The 19,233-nt window shown below is 34.1% G+C and overlaps 4 protein-coding genes across 5 annotated transcripts; 3 read left to right on the top strand and 1 right to left on the bottom strand.

The window, feature by feature from the left end:
- The first annotated feature begins 25 nt into the window (after positions 1–25).
- LOC127154166 (uncharacterized) lies at positions 26–4,713 on the top strand. The gene is made up of 7 exons (XM_051095572.1): positions 26–579; positions 1,207–1,539; positions 2,313–2,699; positions 2,835–2,948; positions 3,140–3,199; positions 3,348–3,665; positions 3,800–4,713. Exons 1-7 carry the CDS (start codon positions 537–539, stop codon positions 3,898–3,900), a joined length of 1,356 nt encoding a protein of 451 aa, XP_050951529.1. The 5' UTR covers positions 26–536; the 3' UTR covers positions 3,901–4,713.
- Positions 4,714–4,861: 148 nt separating this feature from the next.
- On the top strand, positions 4,862–12,422 carry LOC127154176 (uncharacterized). Of its 2 annotated transcripts, XM_051095583.1 has the most exons (6): positions 4,862–5,001; positions 6,447–6,764; positions 10,684–10,995; positions 11,302–11,415; positions 11,705–11,761; positions 11,884–12,422. In XM_051095583.1, exons 1-5 carry the CDS (start codon positions 4,956–4,958, stop codon positions 11,719–11,721), a joined length of 807 nt encoding a protein of 268 aa, XP_050951540.1. In that variant the 5' UTR covers positions 4,862–4,955; the 3' UTR covers positions 11,722–11,761; positions 11,884–12,422. The 2 variants fall into 2 exon arrangements, with proteins under 2 accessions (XP_050951540.1, XP_050951539.1); XM_051095582.1 differs by having other exon boundaries at positions 11,705–12,422.
- A 539-nt stretch (positions 12,423–12,961) lies between these two features.
- On the bottom strand, positions 12,962–14,262 carry LOC127154174 (CD48 antigen). Its single transcript, XM_051095579.1, has 4 exons — positions 14,043–14,262; positions 13,620–13,940; positions 13,246–13,539; positions 12,962–13,150 (listed from the first exon to the last, which is right to left on the bottom strand). The coding sequence occupies exons 1-4, from the start codon at positions 14,152–14,154 to the stop codon at positions 13,008–13,010; spliced, it is 870 nt and encodes a 289-aa protein (XP_050951536.1). The 5' UTR covers positions 14,155–14,262; the 3' UTR covers positions 12,962–13,007.
- A 2,877-nt stretch (positions 14,263–17,139) lies between these two features.
- LOC127154171 (zinc finger protein 239-like) lies at positions 17,140–18,980 on the top strand. The gene is made up of 2 exons (XM_051095576.1): positions 17,140–17,393; positions 17,908–18,980. The coding sequence occupies exons 1-2, from the start codon at positions 17,270–17,272 to the stop codon at positions 18,765–18,767; spliced, it is 984 nt and encodes a 327-aa protein (XP_050951533.1). The 5' UTR covers positions 17,140–17,269; the 3' UTR covers positions 18,768–18,980.
- The last annotated feature ends 253 nt before the right edge of the window (positions 18,981–19,233 follow it).

Here is a 19,233-nt window from a genome sequence, read left to right as displayed (position 1 = left end):
TACACATTCTTAGAACGTAAATTTGAAAAAAAAAAAAAAAAACCTGTCAGTTTCAGAACAAACAGTGGAAACATCTGTTGGTCAAAAGGTAGGTACAAGAGGAAGTGGTACTTAGGTGGTCGATGCTGGCGTTCCGGTTGTTGTGTTCACAAATGACTCGATGCCTTTGGAAGTCTGCTGAGCTAGATCTCAAACCACCTTAACCAGATTTAACAGTAGTAGTCACTAGGTGGCGCTGTAAGCTACTCCATAACAGAACGTGCTGCTGCCTACATCAGATGTTATTCAGCATTTTTCCCCATCAAAAAGCAAACGCACAGGTTTTTCCTTTCAGCACAGACATCGTTATGAAAAGTCATTAATGAATCTTTGTCTCTGTGTCGGTTTTCAGTCAAGTCTTTAGTTTGTAATTCTCTGTCAGTTCGGCAGCGGCTAGTAAACCACACACTCTGATTCAGAAACGATTGCTCCATCTAACCAGATTTATTTAAATAATCGCCGTAGTAAACTCAACATTTTCCGAGGTGTTCAGAAGTATGAAGAAGCTAATTGTGCTCGTTTTCTTGTTTTTCGCTGATGGTAAGTCGCTTAATTCTGTTTTTTTCCTCACTTTCGTTTCACTGGAAACAGGAAGTGGAGTGCATTTTTTGACATTTAAAATATTTAAGAACGACTTTACAGCAGTCATGTAAACACCTTAAAATGCGTCCATAAATGCATCGACACAATAAATTTGGTTTCCCTATCCATCACATGTGTTTTTCATGTAGGCTAGTCAGTTTGCGTGTGTTTACGTTACGGCGTCGTGACGTCGTTGATGCATGATTCATGACCTGTTGGTGTTTACACAAACCATTAAAAACTAACATGTGAACCATTTAATTGAGCTGATATTTGTTGTGTGTGAAAACACTTTTATTTACCTGCTTAATTAAACTAAAACAATGAAATAAGATTTTCATTTTCTTCTTCATCTTTGCATTTTTGTTACCTATAGCTATGACAAATCCAGTTGTTTACAACTGTGGTTTATTCATTAGGATTTTTGGGCAAATTTGGATTCTTGCATTGCTTTCTGTATTGACGTATTGTCTGGTTGTTAAGTTAGTTTTTAATTATTTTAGCAAGCAACATTTAAAAGTCAGTGCTCTGAATCAAATCTGTGTTATAAAAATGGCATAAACTAATGGTATATTTGTTCTCCAGGTGTGTTTGGTTTTGAGACAGATGGTGTGAAGTCAATATCCGTGATGGAGGGAGATTCTGTCACTCTACACACTTGTCTTATTCAAATACAAAATTATGACATGGTGCTGTGGAAGTTTGAAAACACACTCATAGCCCAATTCGACAAAACTTCCCAAACATTCTTGACAAAGGATGGTAACGACGGAAGATTTAGAGATAGACTGACACTGAACTCTGAATCTGGATCTCTGACTATTAGGAACATAAGAACCAACCACTCTGGAATTTACAAAATGGACATGATCAGCACGAGTGGATCCTCAAACAAGAGATTCAATGTGACTGTAATTGGTGAGTAGTGTAATAATGGTACTAGAAATTAAAATTGTTTATAAGATGTGGAATTAACTTAGTAGTTAATGTGCAGATGAGAAATTGTTAATTTTAGGGTTTACATGCAAATAAGAAAAGAATTCAGTTGAAAGTGAAAAAAATATAAAATATTTTTGATTAATTAAAACAATAGTTTTACATAACGTATAGTGTGTATTGACAATACCATACCCATGTGACAAGAAACTCTGATGACAGTGAAGCAAAGTTCAAGCAAATTTAAGCAAATAGACAGATCTTACCCAGATTTTTCCATTCCATTGAAACTCTGTCCTGGTAGTGAAGATGTAATCCGTATGTAAAAGAAGGCCCCATCACGATCAGCCTTGAAATGGCTCACTATAGGATTGGACACTTCATTTCCTTTGTTTGGCCTTCAAACTCTCGCTCTTTTTTTGTCATGTGAGCAGCCAACCCACTCCCATTTTAGGAATCCTACAGTTTGGGAGTTTTTGGCCCACGTTGTAGTAGTTAGGTGGTCTGTTTCCTATATATTATGCAAATATATCCAAGGCAAGTTGTCACATGTTTTGTATACTGAACTTTTCTACCTTTATAAATTGCAATACCACATCTAAGAGGTTAGTTTGAAAATTATGTGAAGTAGTTTAGAATCTTTCTAAATTTTAAACTAGTATTTGGTATTTAAAATATATCTTTTACACACATTGTTTTCATGTCAGCTTCTATGCTAGTTGTAGTACAAATAATCAACTGTGAAACTCTTTCAGGTGTGTTTGATCCAGATGCAGATAAAATAAAGCCTGTGTCAGTGATGGAGGGAGGGTCTGTCACTCTAAATACTGGTGTTAAAGTACAGAAAGACAATCTGATGCTCTGGAAGTTTGGACGAGCCACCAAAGGCTGCGTATATAATCCACTTCATCATGTCCCATGTAAAAGTGATGTGACTGACATCGCTAAAATTGATGGAGAAACCCGTGAAGTCTCATTAGATGCTGGTGACAGTGAGATGTTTAATAACAGACTGAAAATGAGCAAACTGACCGGATCCCTGACCATCATAGATGCCAGACCTGAGCACTCTGGGTTTTATATGCTACAGATCAGTAATAACACTGGGACCAAATACAGGAGATTCAATGTTACTGTTAATGGTGAGTATAACGTGCAATTTTTAAAATTAAAAAATATACATTACATTAAATTATCTTTTGTCTAATTGTAAATTGTGTGTGTGTATACATATATATGAGGTTTCCCAACATTGTGCTTTACAACATTTCTTTTAGCTGTTACGAAATCCCACCCACATGTAGTTTGGATGTCAATCGCTATAGTGCTTTTGTTGATAGTGGCGGTTTGGTGCTTGGCCACAGGCTTTAAAAACTGGCGCAACAGGAATGGTAAGTAACAGAAATGTAAATCTTTGGAACTGATTTCATTTTAATGTTTTTTTTTAGGTGTAATTATTGTTATAATAGGCTATTACATATCATACATATACAATGTCATAGTAAAGATACTCAAGTGATGGCAAATAGATACCACTGAGATGCATTTGACAGGGTTTATGTGGTTTTACCTTCATTCCTAGTTTTGTTTAGGAGACTGGGATCATATAAGTGCTGTCAATCTACAGGGGCGCAGGAACCGGGTGAGTGTTTCCTTCAGATAACACTGAGCTTCCTGTGCTTAAGTGTGAACATAATTAGTGTAAAAAATGACTTCATTATTTCTCATTGTCAAAATGTTGTTCAGTTGAAGTCTGCCCTTGTTTAACCAATGTTTGTTAATAAAAACAGAACTAATACCAAAAACAGTGATAGAGGGAGAACCTGTCACTCTCAACACTAATCGTAATGAGCTACAGAGAGACGATGTGGTTGAGTGGAAGTTTGGAGGCAATGTCATAGCAAAAATCAGCAGGACAGCCAATAAGATCTGTCAGAAGACTTATGATGGTGCTGATGAGAAGTTCAGAAACAAACTGGTGCTGGACAGTAAGACTGGATCTCTGACCATCAGGAACACCAAAACTGTAGATTCTGGAGAATATGAACTACACATTTCCATCAGTGGAATAGGGGAGTTATACAAAAAATTCAGTGTTTCTGTCATTGGTGAGTAGCTTAGATTTTCTTGTATGTCATTATTAGGATGCACTTTATGAATTTTGACCTCTTGTGTTTTTGTGTAATAGGACAACAACATGATGTCTTTACATCATCTGTGATTATTCTGTGCTTTCTTTTAGATTCCAGTCAAAACATACCAACAACTGAGTCAGCTGAGTCTCCCTTGATGAGTAAGGAGAGTTGTAGCAGATCCAATATCGAGTTGGTCTGTCAACATTGAAAGGAAACATGTCATATATGCTGTTATTTGCCTTTAAAATATTTATGAATGACCAAGAACAGACTATGTGAGAACCGTTATGTACTGTATACATTATATGTGTACCACAATTGTGTTTCTCTGACTGATGAATATATTTCTGAGAATATACACTATATAAAGTGCAATTGGTAAATGTGAATATTGTGTTTTTGTACATATCCTTGAGCTTGTGTGTTTACAGACATGCTTTTGCTGAAATAATCATTTTATTTACTTATGTTTACCACTGTATTTTTTTTTTAAATTGATATACCTCTTTTGTGAATGTATAACTGAATTAATTGTATCTATAAATGCACTTCGTATGACTGTTTGACCAAATAATAATAGAAAACACTACTGCTTTTGCACTGCTATTATGAAACACTCAAAATACAGCACTGATGCTCTATTCTTTGAACATTTGCTGCTCAGTAAATAACTGTAGAGGAGAAAATGGCATTAATTTTAAATTTACATTTGTGATTTGGTGCTTTGTGTCTTCTTTTTTTTTAGTTGAAAATATATATTTATCATAACTCTAAAAACATAAATTCAATCTTGACTATTTTTAGTTTTGGTGTTTTCTGTCAGTTTGTCATGTGATCAGATCTGATTATGAAATCTTAAACGTGATCTGGATTAAATATACTCTTGAAACTGATTTGTTGCTGGTTTATATGCTCTTAATGGAAATGCTGGTTTTGTTTTTACTTTAACTGCTTTTAAATCTACAAAATATGTAAATGAGAATTATGATAAAAATAAAAAGTTAGCTGACTTTACAAATGATTTTGTATTTTTGTGTCAGTTTGTTAACTCATTTATACAGTCAATACGCAGTTTATGAAGATATTTGTCTTTTTGACCTAGCCTAGATTTACTTTTAGACACTTCACATTGCATGACGTAGTACAGTAATATGTCCTTATTCGCAGAAGCCACGTGACTTGGTAGGTTTGTCTCGAGTCCCTCATCAGTACTGTGATTTACTGTAGTCATTCAGTCTGGATGTGGTAAGAAGCGGCGTTAAAATGCGGAACCTTTCTCTCCTTTTGTGGGTTTTATTATTCGTGGACGGTGAGTCAGTTTTATTTTAATAAATTAAGCACTTTCGGTTTCAGTAGGCTATGAACTGGAATCAGATACTACACATTTGCTGTTATTCTTTTATATCTCTGTTTCGTTACTTTGTAACGATATTCACTCTTCTATAAATTGATGCTGTGATGAGTCGCACTGTGAATAATGACAAATAATGGTAAATTGGTTGTGCACGTGTGTTTTTAGTAGTGGAAACTAGAGGGCGCTGACGGCCTGCATTAATCTGCGCATCACTACATTAAAACTGACAACACCACAAACGCATTAGTAGAATTGAACAGAAAAAGTAATTTAGGATTTGTCAGTTATTGTCGCCGTCAGTCGGGGATATAGACAGAGCACAAAGCTGTTATCAGTATGAATGAACTTGTTATTGTTAGGCGTCATAATCCTGTTTATTGTTTCAATAAACCGGAAATAAAAACACGCCCTTAATATAAACCACTTTGACCCGTAGTAGCCTAATTATCTCCCTTTTTCTTTTAAGTACCTTACTGAATTATGTTGTACCAGTAGGTGGAGTGGGTTTGAATTACTGCGGTAATCAAAATTACTTCTTCAGAATAATTATGCTACCTCAACCCCAATTTGAAACCAGTATAATACAAAAGTAGTCAGATTACTACCCCCCTAGTATTGGTAGGTTTAGGGTTAGGTGTGGGAGGGGTTAAGATTAGGCAAATTAGTAAACACGCCCTTGATATAATCCACATTTTTTAAACTCGTAATTATCGCTCTGTTCGTCTTAAGTGCTTTACTGAATGATATTGTAACAGTAGTTGGAATAAGTTTGAATTACTATGGTAATCCAAATTACTTTTTTACAATAATTATCCCACTCAACCCCAATTTGAAATCAGTAGAAAAGATGCCATAGTTGGCCTCACAATTGTGCTTAATGTAACCTCGACACTGTGCAGTATTTTGTTTAACCTTTGTGTGTCCAGTATATGCATATAAAAGTCTGGTCAGACATAACATAGCTATTCTGTCCTTTGACTTCTATTAACATAATTGTACGTCCATTTATAAGGCAGTTGTGAACGTGCTTTCTTAGGTTTGCTTTCCTGTAAACCACACACATCAAGAAACACACACTTTCACGTATGGTAATTTTACTTCAGTGTTTATACAACCATAAATATTTCAATCTTATTTTTATTTTATTTATTTATTTATTTTATTGTAATTATTACAAATGCCTTTTATGTTGGCAGAATATTGAAGCATAAAAGTTTTTTTTTTTTTTTGTAGAATTATGTACACACGTCTCGCAATCTATCGCTTTTGCTGCTACTTTAGATTGTTTGAAAATGTAATGTCGTAGATAAACACTTAAGCCACCTTTTTTTTTTTTTACTCAACATTACTGTATAAGTTTAATCTTGCTCTTGCAAAACCTGTTTCTCTTTGTTCTTCAGGTGTGTTTGGTTCTGCTGAAGTTACAGTGTCAGTATCAGTGATGAAAGGCGATTCTGTCACTTTACACACTAATCTTTCTGAACTACAGAGTGATGATATAATAGACTGGATGAGTGAAGATGGCGTTATCATAGCTAAAATTGAAAACAAGAAAATCTCAGAAAAGTATGTTCCTGAATTCAAAGGTAGACTGGAGCTGGACAGTCAAAATGGATCTCTCACCATCAGAAACATCACAGCTGAACATAAAGGACTTTATAGACTAGATATCAGGGGCGGACATCAACAATCCATGAGATTCAATGTTACTGTTCGTGGTGAGTAACCCAAGTCGTTTGTGTGATTTATTATTATTATTTATATTTTTATTAAAAGATCACAGCTTTTATCTTGATAGCAGGGATGCACCGAAATTTCAGCCGCCGACAAAATTATCGTCCCAGTAGCCTTCAGAGCGTAGGTTTCAAGCTCCTTCTAGCTGTCATCACTGCGCGTTGTGACGCTCCTCTCAGCGTGTGTTCCGCTGAGTTGCTCATGCCCCATATGGACGCTTCACTCTTATGATCACTGGAGGAGCAAAGTCCGCTCAAGTAAGGCGCCGACAGGAAATTTCTAGTATAGACTACTTGTTCCTGTTTGCAATAGCCCTACTGTGCTGTAACACGGCAATGCTGGTAAAATGACGCTACACTCTCGTTCACTGATCTGCTCCCCGATATGCTCTGCTCACATGCTCTGATGATAATAATAGCTTTGTAGGACTAGGCCTATACATTATTTGGATAATTAGTCAAAAAAAAAAAAAAAAAAAAATCTGATTCTGTTGCCTTGAACTGAAAAAAAATAAAAAAATAAATAAAAAAAAATCATATTTCATATATTGTGTTACTTTCAATAAAAGTGAGGTTATTTACTGGCTTGCATTTAAAAAAACATCATTAAAATTATTGAGTTATATTAAAAGTCTTACAAAATTACTTTAGAATATTTAATAAAATAATAAATAATTATTACAAAGCATTTTCAGTTTTGATTTTCGGTCAAGTGCATCCACAGGAACACGTACACACACACAAACATAAATACTGTATATGCACAATTATTAATAATATAGATCAAGGCATATAGTATGCATTATTAAGGAAGTTCCTGCAGTTGGAGGGATGCAGATGGATGCCTATAACTGATTAGTCACAAAATTTATAAAACCAAAAGCACAAACAATAAGGAACATACAGCTGAACTAAGTGGAATTGTACTGCCTTTTGTTTATTGTACATTTCAAACAATAAAAAATGCAAGTTATTACAATCGAAGACATAAGGTGTGTTGTGTTATTTCCTGATTGGCTGAAATGCAGATGACTAATTTTGAGCTCAAAGACCTTTATATAATCGGATGTTGTATAGCAATGTAGATTTAATATGTAATTATTTATAATAGTGTTAGAGAAAATGACAGTTATAGTGTCTGAATAGCAACCATTTTTTCCCATTACAAATATTTTTATTGGCAAAACACCTTGAGTGAAAAGCTGAATGATAAAGGATGTTCCAAACAGCATCTTGAGCTTCAATGACCATCATGTTAGTCACATTATCAGCAACATTCATTTTATTTATTTTATTTTTATTGTATTTTTTTTATTTTATTCTTTCTTTTAGGGGTTTCCATTTTTTAATGTAATTTAAACTTTATCTCCAGGTTTAAATTAAATATTTTTTAAAAAGATTTTGAAAGATTTCTCAATGTGATCACCGTCTTTTACAGTATATAATATCTTGAAAACTGCTTACAGGATTCTAAAATCAATCTCTGTTTTAAATTCCTATTTGTTCTCCTCATGTGTTTGTTGTTGAGACAGATGATGTGGAGTCAGTATCAGTGATGGAAGGAGATTCTGTTACTCTACACATTGGTGTTACTAAAATATGGAGAGATGATCAGATTCAGTGGAAGTTTGGAGATGAAGTCATCCCTATTGCTCGCATAACCTGTTAACAGTCACCCTACTAATTGAGCTCAAATCCAAACATGACCTACAGAAAATAAAAGGGTTGTAGTTTATTAACCCTTTAGACTATATGCATAACTGTGGTCTCTTTAGAAATGTAATAGCTGTGAGTTTATTGTTCAGAAGTCAGAATTTGTTATATTGCTCTAGAAAAAGTGTTAGAGAAATTTAAATATTTTGGAAAGTAAAGATTAATTCATTTTGAATGAACAATATATAGGGATACATTGAGAAAACTTTGCCAGTGAAATTTAAAAAGCAATGACAACAAAGCCACAAGTGTGACTAATTATTACCTCAAATTTGAAGGGGTTTCCATTAAAAATGAGATTACTGTTAGCCTTTTCTCTTATAGAAAGCGCATTTTAAAAACATCACCCTGAGTATTTAATAAGTGACAAGACTCAATATAATTTACTCTGCCTCTTATTCTACAATCTTTCATATCATTATTCTGCTGATATTAGTTTGTACACATCCACACCTGTGCTATATTGTTTAAATTGCACTGTGGGTCCTAAAATATACAGAAAAAAAATTATGAACATGTCAAACTAAGCAGTCGAAAATATCACAACATACATCTTTTATGATACCCAACATTTGTACTTGACAACAAAATTGTCAGAATCATGCCTACAAAATTTAATTTAAAATTCAAAATTAAAGTTGTTGTTTTTGTTTGAGTGGGCTGACACAACAACACTGACTAAACCAGTGGCGTGAATTTTAGTGGGACTATTTGTTTGTCTGACCAATGAAAGGGAGAGTGAGATTCTTTTTGGAAACCTGTCTGAATACACTCATTTTTGCAGGTCTGTTCTGGTAAATTAGTGATGCATAAATGACAAGGCAAATTCATTAAGATACTTAAATGTGGGTTTTTTTGCCACACAGTTTTTTTTTTTTTTTTAATTATATTATTCTACTGATCATCTACATATGGCAAAATGCGAACAATAAATCCTTAAAATCTTTGCAATCACCTATTCGATTGCTGCATTTTTAAGCAATCTGAATTGTATTAGTATTATACTGAGTGTGTGCAGTTGCCATTTTAGGTAGGTTGCACATTTAGACTACACAATAACCGGTGGCGCTGTTAGGATGTTTTGAGTGACTGACCAATCAGCACTGCAAAAAGAACGATTTTTTTACGCGATTTGTTCTCTACGTTTGATTCTAACTTGAAAAGAAAAAAAAAAAAATTACTACTGAAACACATATTGGAGTACATAATTCATAGCAAAAATGACACTAATTATATTTTATCTTCGGAAAAAAATGGTACATCAGGAAAGTAGGATTCGTTGACATTCCTTTTAAATTAGCACTGTTTGGACTAAAAATATATAATTTATTTTGTGTTGTGTAATATTGCCATGAAATCACTAGTAGTGTTTCATGTCTGAATTTGTCTTTCATAGTCATTGGACTGTAAGAGTTCAGAACTCCTAAGTTCGATTTGCGTGTAGTGATGGCAAATCCTGATACGAATTAATATTAAATTATTTATGTGACATCACGATCACAAATATCGAAGCCTAAGCATCTGAGCTTTCGATCGACACATTGTTTGTTCATTTTAATTAAAACGTTATTGTTAAAATCATGTAGTAAATGCAAATAAACAAACTTTGGAACCAGTCATGGTTTGTCGAAAGTTAACGGATTAAAGGACCCGGTTCACGCGAAATGGAGTAACATTGATATGAATGGTCAGAGCGGAGATCTCACCATTAGAAACATCCAACACGATCAGTACGGATGTTATAAAGTGGAGATCAGCACCAACAGTATGATCTTACACAGAAAAGTCCGTGTTAATATTAGTGGTGAGTAAATCAAGCGTTATATTCTGTAAAATTATATTAAATGAGTCGGTTATTTTAGTTTCTAAATTTTAACACTTCAAAGTGTTGAAATTATAAAATTATTATTAATATATTTGAAAGAAAACACACACACACACACACAAAACCTGTATCCAGATGCCTTCATATTTCCCCTCTTCAGTGATATTGTTCTTATTGATATTTCTTAATAGTTAGATGTTGTCTAACTCTTAGACAACTCTTATTGTGCACAGTTGCAGTCATGGATTATTTGGTTATTTGACACTGACTTTGACCTGACATTGTTGCAATACTGAATCCTGTGTGATATGAATTTAGCCTCTGAGTAACCCATTTGTTCTCTATATGTGTTTGTTCCTGTAACAGATGAAATAAAGACAGTATCAGTGAAAAAGGGAGATTCTATCATTCTACGCACTGGTGTTATTGAAATGCGAGGATATGATCAGATAATGTGGAAGTTTGAAGACCATCTTATGGCTGAAATCATAAAAGACGCCAATCAGTTTTCATTGTATGACAGTGCTGATAAAAGGTTTGGTGGAAGACTGCATCCAGACCATCAGACTGGTTCTCTCACCATCAGTGACTCTGAAACCACAGACTCTGGAGAATATCATCTGTACATGAGCAACAGCATGTACACCTTACAGAGGACCATCAGTGTTACTGTCAGTGGTGAGTAGATTAAATGTTCATATAATCAGTCATATATTACAAGATTAACAGTCCGATTTATTGTTTTATTATTGTTTTATAACATATAAAAATATGTTTTATATGTTATTTATAATAACAGCTTTTTTTGAGGACCTTTTAAACGACCTCTTAAAATGATACAAAAATGAAACTTAATTACATGCATGTTTTTCTTGTGAAAACTAATACATGAATATGTTTTTTGTTACTTTTCTTCTTTTCTTGTTCACTCATGTGTCTTGTTTACTCAGACTAATGAGTGTTTCTTTTTCATTGCAAATCCAGGCCTGTCTTTATTTGTTATAGCAGTAATATGTGCTTTTGTTGCACTGGTGGTGACTGCATTTGCCTTTGTGGTGTTTCATTATCAGCGCAAGCTACGTGTACAAAGACAAGAACGTGAGTATTGTTTACAATAAAAACAAAAAAAAAAAAAAAAAGATTACTGGTAAAACAGTGAAGGATTTGACCCTATCAGGCTATTTAAACACTATTTAAAAAAATATTAAAGGCAGTACTGAACTTGTGTTTAAGATTTTAAAAAGTTAATGAAGAATAAGTGTAAAAAATGTTGAACTCCAAACAGAGGAAAACTGCTGAAAGAAGGAAACATTATTGTTGTGTGTTAAAAGATCTATTTTAAATGAAGTTCAAGTTTGACACTATTTAAATCTGTGTTTGCTACCAGGTGACAGAGTTGTCTAATGAGGAGGCCCAATGATGAAGTTTTTATGATGCTGTACCTGTGAGTGATTTCACTGTAGGCAGCATGTGTGTTTCTTTGTGTGTGTGAATGTGTGCATGATCTGTATACACTGTCAGAATTATTATATTTATTGCTGTGCCTTTTCTGTATTTTTATAACAGGTTTCAGTGAATGTCAATTCAATCAACCTCAGTATCCGCATGAATCCATTAAACAATCAATACATAACTACAATAACAATAATAACATATCTAAACTGTATAAATGTACAAAAGCTGCATTTCCTATAAACACATAAGCAAGTTTTGGTTAATATATTAGTCAAAACTTAATCTATATTTGAGAGACACAGTTTACAAAATATTTGACTCATACAATGTGCAGCAATGCATGCATGAGAACTTTGCATTATATATATATATATATATATATATAGAAAAAGTTCAGATTCTATGCTATTTATTTATTTATTTATTTTTAATTCTTCTTGCATTTCCATTTGTACTTTGTCCCATTTCTTCAGCATAATAATATTTTGTATGGTTTTTCTTTTGTATTTTTTTCTTACTGTTTTGCATTTTGTTTTGTGAATGAAATCTGTCCATTTTTTGTGAATCTGAAATGATAAATATGAGCTAAATGTATACATACAGCTGTTCCACTGTCTGATCATTTCTGCATTCTAGTGAACACAGTTTAAAATGCATAAAATTCAAGAAATGTAATAATATGTTTATTTTTATTTTTAAATTTAGCTAGTATTCATTCAGCTTTTAAGTGAATATGCAATGTATGTGAATAAACATAATAAAAAAAAAAATCATAATTAAGAAGCTTTAATTTCCTAATGGACTTCTGAAATGTGTTATTCCATCTAGTTATTCACTTCAAATACTTCACACAGAAAATATATCATGAGTAATCTGAAATTATATATACACCACTGTCTTCACAATGTTAAATGGTTCTTACTTGTTTAATCTTTAGGCTGATTTGTGATTGGTCTTACAGGTGCAAGTGTCATTTCTGTTCTGTGCTGTAATTACATAAATACTGACTATTCCCCCAAAACTCAGTTGTTTGCATGCTAATTCATTTTACTAGTTCAGTTCCTATGGTGTTTGATTTGTGTTTTTTTTTTTTTTTTTATAACTGTAACCTAAATGGCACCAGGTTTGCATCAGACTATAACACTGAAATAAATAATAAAAAGAATATTAAAGAAAGTTTAGGCAGAAAGAGAAAGAAACAAACTCTTTATTATTGCTATACAATATCAAGTACATCACCGTTTCATTGCCTGTGTTCCTCCGAACCTTCTGATGTCATTAATTAAAAGAACAACAGCAGAAACAGCAGCCACACTTATCAAAGCAGTGACGACCAGTCGGATCACAGCCTCAGGAAAGTCAAAACAAAGGTCACAGTCTGAGAAAAGACAATAAATCAAGCACTAAAAAAATGCACTTCAAAAACTCAAAAACAAAAACTCACAAAAATGCACAAAACTGGATTTAGTCTACCTGAATATATTTGACAGTGTTGAGTGATGTCCAGATGTTTGGTCTGGGTGCTGACAGGATTGTTCACCATGCAGCTGTAGGTGTTGTCATCCTGATATTCCACCTCCAGAGGTAGAGAGAGACTGATGCTGAGATCAGACACACTGATGTTGGACAATAAACTGTTTCCTTTGTACCAGGAGAGACTCACATGACTAACATTCAACACTGAACACAGGAAGATTCTTGATGATCTTTCAGCCGATATAGCACATTGTAAAGTATCACTGTAGATTACAGGAATGGGCACAGCAGCTGGGAAACACAAGAAAGGGTAAAATAAGCAAAGCTAGAAAGACTTCATATTACTTACATCCTCTACAACTTTACCTCACCATAAACATTGACAGTAAATCGCTTGGTTGACTTCTTATTCTTGATAATGATGCTCAGCTGATAAACACCATTGTGTTCGTTAGTGATATTTGTGACGGTGAGATCTCCAGTCTGTTTTTCGAGCCGCAGTCTGTCTCTAAATTTCTCGTCATTATATGTAGTAATGTTTCCCGACGCTATTCTGGTTATACGAGTTCTGCTCAAACCGAAGCGCCACTCGATCTCATCTTCCTTCTGTATTTCTGTAAGACCGGTACGAAGAGTGAACGAATCTCCCTCCATCGCTGACAATATTTCATCTGTCTCAACAGCAAACACCCCTGGAGAACAAGATTAGATAACGTAAATATGTAAATATTTTAAATGCTTTAAATGCTACAGAGAGCAACCCTGTACAGCTAAGTCAGATATTTATTACTCACCAATCAGAGGAACAAAACATAAACAGAACAAAACAAGCGCCTTAATCATTTTCTTCAATCGTTTGAGATAGGTCCGTACAGTGGCTTTAATATGGCCGATTTTATGAAACATGTCGCGTCCTAATATGGTTTCATTATCTTAGATATGTCTAGATAAGTTGCAGTTTAGAGCCAAGAAAACAAACTCTTCAGCCAATCAGAAAAAAAGCTCTTCAGTCTGCCCACATCCTTGAAGTGCGCTGCGAGATCACGTGATGTAGCCTACATGCACGCGCAACAGCAAATACCGGTGTTGTGGCTCAGTTTCCCAGTTTCGCATCCCGTTTTTTATTCCTTAGCTTGTTAATAACACAAAACAGTAACCTCTGTTTGTTTCTAACCTCTTGTTTCCATAGATATGACAGGCTAAGACTGTAATAGCCAACCTTAATGTTTCATCTTTGACAGCATATTCGCAGGAAAGCTGTTATTTTCTTTTTAGAATGTTTGTTTCTACTGCTCGTTCTACTGCTGTGTTAAGCTGTATGTTGTGAAATGTAGATTGATTAGAGTTGTTCCAAGGGTAAGAATATCAGTGTTAATGGAGTCACTGTTTGCACAATGAGTTTGTGTAGTGGAGTGGAAATTGTGAGTGGAAATCTAACTTAAGGGAAAAATAATGTCTTTGCTCGTTTACCCATCAGTCAACCGCACACATGCAATAGTAAACAGAAGCAAGACGTCTGTCCACCCAAAAGAAGCCACATTAATTTGGGTCATTCTGCCACTAAACTGGTCTGAATTAAACTCAGACCACAGCAGGTTTCATTTTGACTCAGAAATGGATCTGCTAGAGTGTTAAAAGCATACAGTGGAAACAAGATGTTTCTTGCACAAGAAAAAAATAACACCTTTATTAAATTTTTAGGGGAAGTCGAACCTTGAGATTTATGATAGCAGGAAAAGAAATGCTTCACTAAACATCAGACATCCAGAAAAAGAGTTTGATTAGGGTTGAACTCTGCAGGACAGTGGGTCCCCAAGACACCGCTGAAGCAGGGGGTGTGCACTCAAGTTTGCACATTAATTCTATGTTTGTGGTTTTTCCACTTCTTATTTCAAACTGCCTGAACATTTTTTTTAAGTATTTTTTATTTATTTATTATTATTATTATTATTATTATTATTATTATTTATTTATTTTTATTTATTTATTTTTTTTGTCACTTTGAGCTCAATTGACCACATCCTGTTGAGTTGTTATCTCAGCAGACTTAAATTGACTGTTAATGTTGTTATTGTGCATTTAGTGAGATTTCAAAGTTTGGATTGTGTATTTTTTTCCTACTAGTATTAACTCCATCACTTAGTCATGATATTCTGCATTCTTTTTTGACTTTTCTAGTTGGACAACACTGTTGTGCAGTTTTATTCATTTATTTATTTATTTATTTTGTTGTATTGGTCTTATTATTATATTAAGAATTAAAATGTGATTTATAATAATATGAAATTACATTTAGTAATTTTTACTACACTACATTCATACATATCTTTTTTTTTTTTTAACTTGGATGGTGATCTCACTCCTGGAGCACCCCCTAGTGACGAAATGTGAATACTTATTTTCTGTAATGTCATTTTTGATGCTAATATGCCATGTTTTTTTTTTTGTTATTCCTGTAGTATGATGGTCCCAGTTTAGGGACCTGTTCACTATTATTATTAATTTGTATCTTTTTAAAACTGAGTGCTGGATTTTTAATGTAGTTAAACATGGTTGCATAAAAAGTCATCTTATTTACATAGCCTACCTGATTTTTCTGAAGGATACATAAACACTCCAGGAGATGGCAAGTGACTGTGGTTTGCTGTGTGTCAATCATTTCTTTTGAGGCTAACCTAAAGACTTCACTTCCAGTGAGTGTTGTACCACTGCTCAGAAATTTTTGGGAGCTTCGAGGTAAATTTTTACTTAATGATCGACTCCCAGGCCAGTGCACTTGCTACTGAGTAAGATAATACAAAAAGTACGGTGTTATAAATGTTTATGCATTTTTTAAATGTATACTGTGCTTCATCACAGTCTGTTAAAAGGGTCCATTAACCAGTGTTTGGAAAGCATCCATCACTATAAGAGAAACCATGCATTCAGACCAGCAGGAACTTGCATCACTTTCCAGAAAAATTTGGAAACATTTTAAGAGACATTTTAATATCAATAGAAGGTTTGCACTTATGTCACGGTTTGGTCAGTTATCTGGATGCATGGCCATATTGGAGATACTCCTATAATGTACAACTGTAAATGTTATTCTGCTAATTTACGCTGTCTAAACCAAAAATAAAAATGTGTGGAAGCTGTAAAATCATATAGAAAAGGACTTAGTAAGCAGGAAAGGGCACAATGTTTTGACAAACTGAAGTTAATAGGTGATAAAGATACATACAAGCAGTATTAATCAAGATATTAGCCTAATATTCACATACCTGACCAGAAATGATAAGAAAAAAAAAAAACACAAATGTCAAGATTCTTGCCCTGGAAATCCTGGTTCAGTTTGACCGACTACAATGGCCTTTTGTTCCCCAGACAGTTTTTTGCACATTTTTTTCGATAATACTCCAAATGTTTTTTCCGGTCTGACCGATTAGTACAGGCCAAAACATGACAATAGATGACCATTTTCAGCAGCAAAAATCTGCTAAATTTGTGAGTTCTGTTCGACCAATTGATGAATCGTCATGAAAAAACTCTATAATACGTATAGGACATTGTTCATTAAGTAAATGTCTGAACATAATAGGGAAACATGAAACTGAAAATTGTGACAAATGTGGACAAGTAGAAACTGCAGAACACATACTTATTGTCATGCATATGAAAGAGAAATATTAACTAATTTAATTCAAGATTTAGTAGTTCAAGAGAATTCAAGTTTTTGGAATAAATAGGAAATAAAGAAGGCCGAAAGAAATCAAGACTTCATGATTTTTACAAGACGAATAGAATTTACGATTTTTTTTTGTTTTGTTTTGTCTCTCAACTTCCCAATATACACTCCACACTATGTCCAGTAGGTGGCGGATATGCGCCGTTTATGTTGGTCTCCCAACGTCCATTAAACACTAGAATAAGAAGCAGCAGACGCGCGAAGCTCGCTGAAATATTTTGTTTTTGTTTTAAAACGAAATATTTGCAAGGATTTCGAAGCATCACAAATCAGTTTTTAAAGAAAGTGAAAGTCATGCATTCAGACCATCAGGAAGAACATAAATCGATAAAGACAGAGTTTATTGAAGATTACAGTGAGGTCAAGAGTGATCCAGAGCCCATCAGAGTGAAGCATGAAGATACTGAAGAACCAAAAGGTTGGTGTTTATTGTTGATTCTGCGTTAACGATGCTGTGAAACATTAAGGATATAAAACTTTTCTTCAGATGTTATGGTTGTAGTCAGTCAGTCATGTAGCCTATCCAGTCGTCATAATGTAAAGATACCTCAATATGGAAATCGACTGAAGCAAAGTTAAAGATGCTCAGTGATATTAAAACTACTTTAGTATCAAAAGTACATTTTATAGATAATGGCAGCTGATTGTATTAATGACAACTGACAACCTCCCTTAGTGGTGGGTTGCTGGAGTCTGTTACAATATGTAATAGTAGGGATTGTTTACCAAAAAAAAAAAAAAAAAAAAAACATTCTGACATCATCTTTACTCTCATGTAAATCCGAATCTGTATGAATATGAAATAAAAAAGCATGGAATGTGCCTGCAATATAAAATTAAACTGTTTTTTTTAAATCATTGAAATTTGTATAGCAATTGTAGCAGATGTCCTTTCCGTTCACAACTCTTGACTATTTTTCCTTTTATTTTAGACCTGATGGAAGAGAATGAGGAGAGTGAAGAACATCATGAGGAGAAACATCATGATGTCAAAACTGAAGAAACATCTCTGAGTCTCTCACAGAATGAAAATACATTTTTATTGAGAAGAAGAGCCAGCAAACATTTCACTTGCCCTCAGTGTGGAAAAATATTCCCATACAAACTAAGTCTTGACGATCACATGAGAATTCACACTGGAGAGAAGCCGCACACAGAATCCTTGAAGGACCACCTGAGTGTTCATTCAAAGGAGAAGCCTCACATGTGTTCTTTATGTGGAAGGAGTTTTTCCCAGCTGGCTGATTTAAAATTACACAAGAAAGGACACAGATGTGTAAAGAATCATGTTTGCTTTGGTTGTGGGAAGACTTTTAAGACAGATTCTGAAATGGAACGGCATCAGAGGATTCACACTGGAGAAAAGCCTTACAAGTGTTCATACTGTGACAAGAGATTCAATCGGTCAGGAAATCTGAAAGCACATGAGAGGATCCACACTGGCGAGAAGCCACACAGGTGTGATCAGTGTGGGAAGAGTTTTACACAAGCAAATGGTCTTAAAGTGCATCTGCATTCTCATTCTGGAGAAAGAGAGTTTAACTGTGATCAGTGTGGTAAAAAATTTGTTATGGCACAATACCTAAAGAAGCACCTGAAGGTTCACTCAGAGGAGAAGCCTCACATGTGTACTTTGTGTGGAAAAAGTTTTTCACGGCTGAATGTTTTAAAATTACACCAGAAAAGACACAGTGGTGTGAAGAATCATGTGTGCTTTAAGTGTGAGAAGAACTTTATTACAGATGCTGAACTGAAACAGCATGAGAAAATTCACGCTGGTGAAAATTCTTAAACTGGTGAACAAACTGTGTTAGTGTTAAACACTGTGATAAGATTAAATGAGTCTGGATCATTTTTTGCCTACTGAAACTGCTTGTACTAACAATAATTTTAATGATTTTGTTATATATATTCCATAACATAGAAATTATTATATTGAAATTGCTTGTGGGGTTTTTCATGTTTTAAACATTTTAATGCCTAATAAATCTTGTTCTACCCCAAACATGACTGAAAACGAATGGGATGTCTGAGTTTGTAGTATTATTGTCTGTCTGCATAATTAACTGTCACTCAAAAAAGGGAATTCAACTTCTCCTTTAAAACTGACTGGTGTGTTTTTGATTTTTAAAAGCGTCATTTTTACCAAAAACATATGCCTTTTGGCTGAGACTCCAAAGACAACACTGAAATGATACCAAGATGAAATAAATGTATTCATATGTAAAGCTGGAAACATAGACGTAATTAAGAGATTA

Source organism: Labeo rohita, chromosome 22 (assembly GCF_022985175.1).
Source record: "Labeo rohita strain BAU-BD-2019 chromosome 22, IGBB_LRoh.1.0, whole genome shotgun sequence".
Lineage (NCBI taxonomy): Eukaryota > Metazoa > Chordata > Actinopteri > Cypriniformes > Cyprinidae > Labeo > Labeo rohita.
Note: the sequence above shows the minus strand (reverse complement) of the source record. Positions and strands in the feature narration are given on the sequence as shown.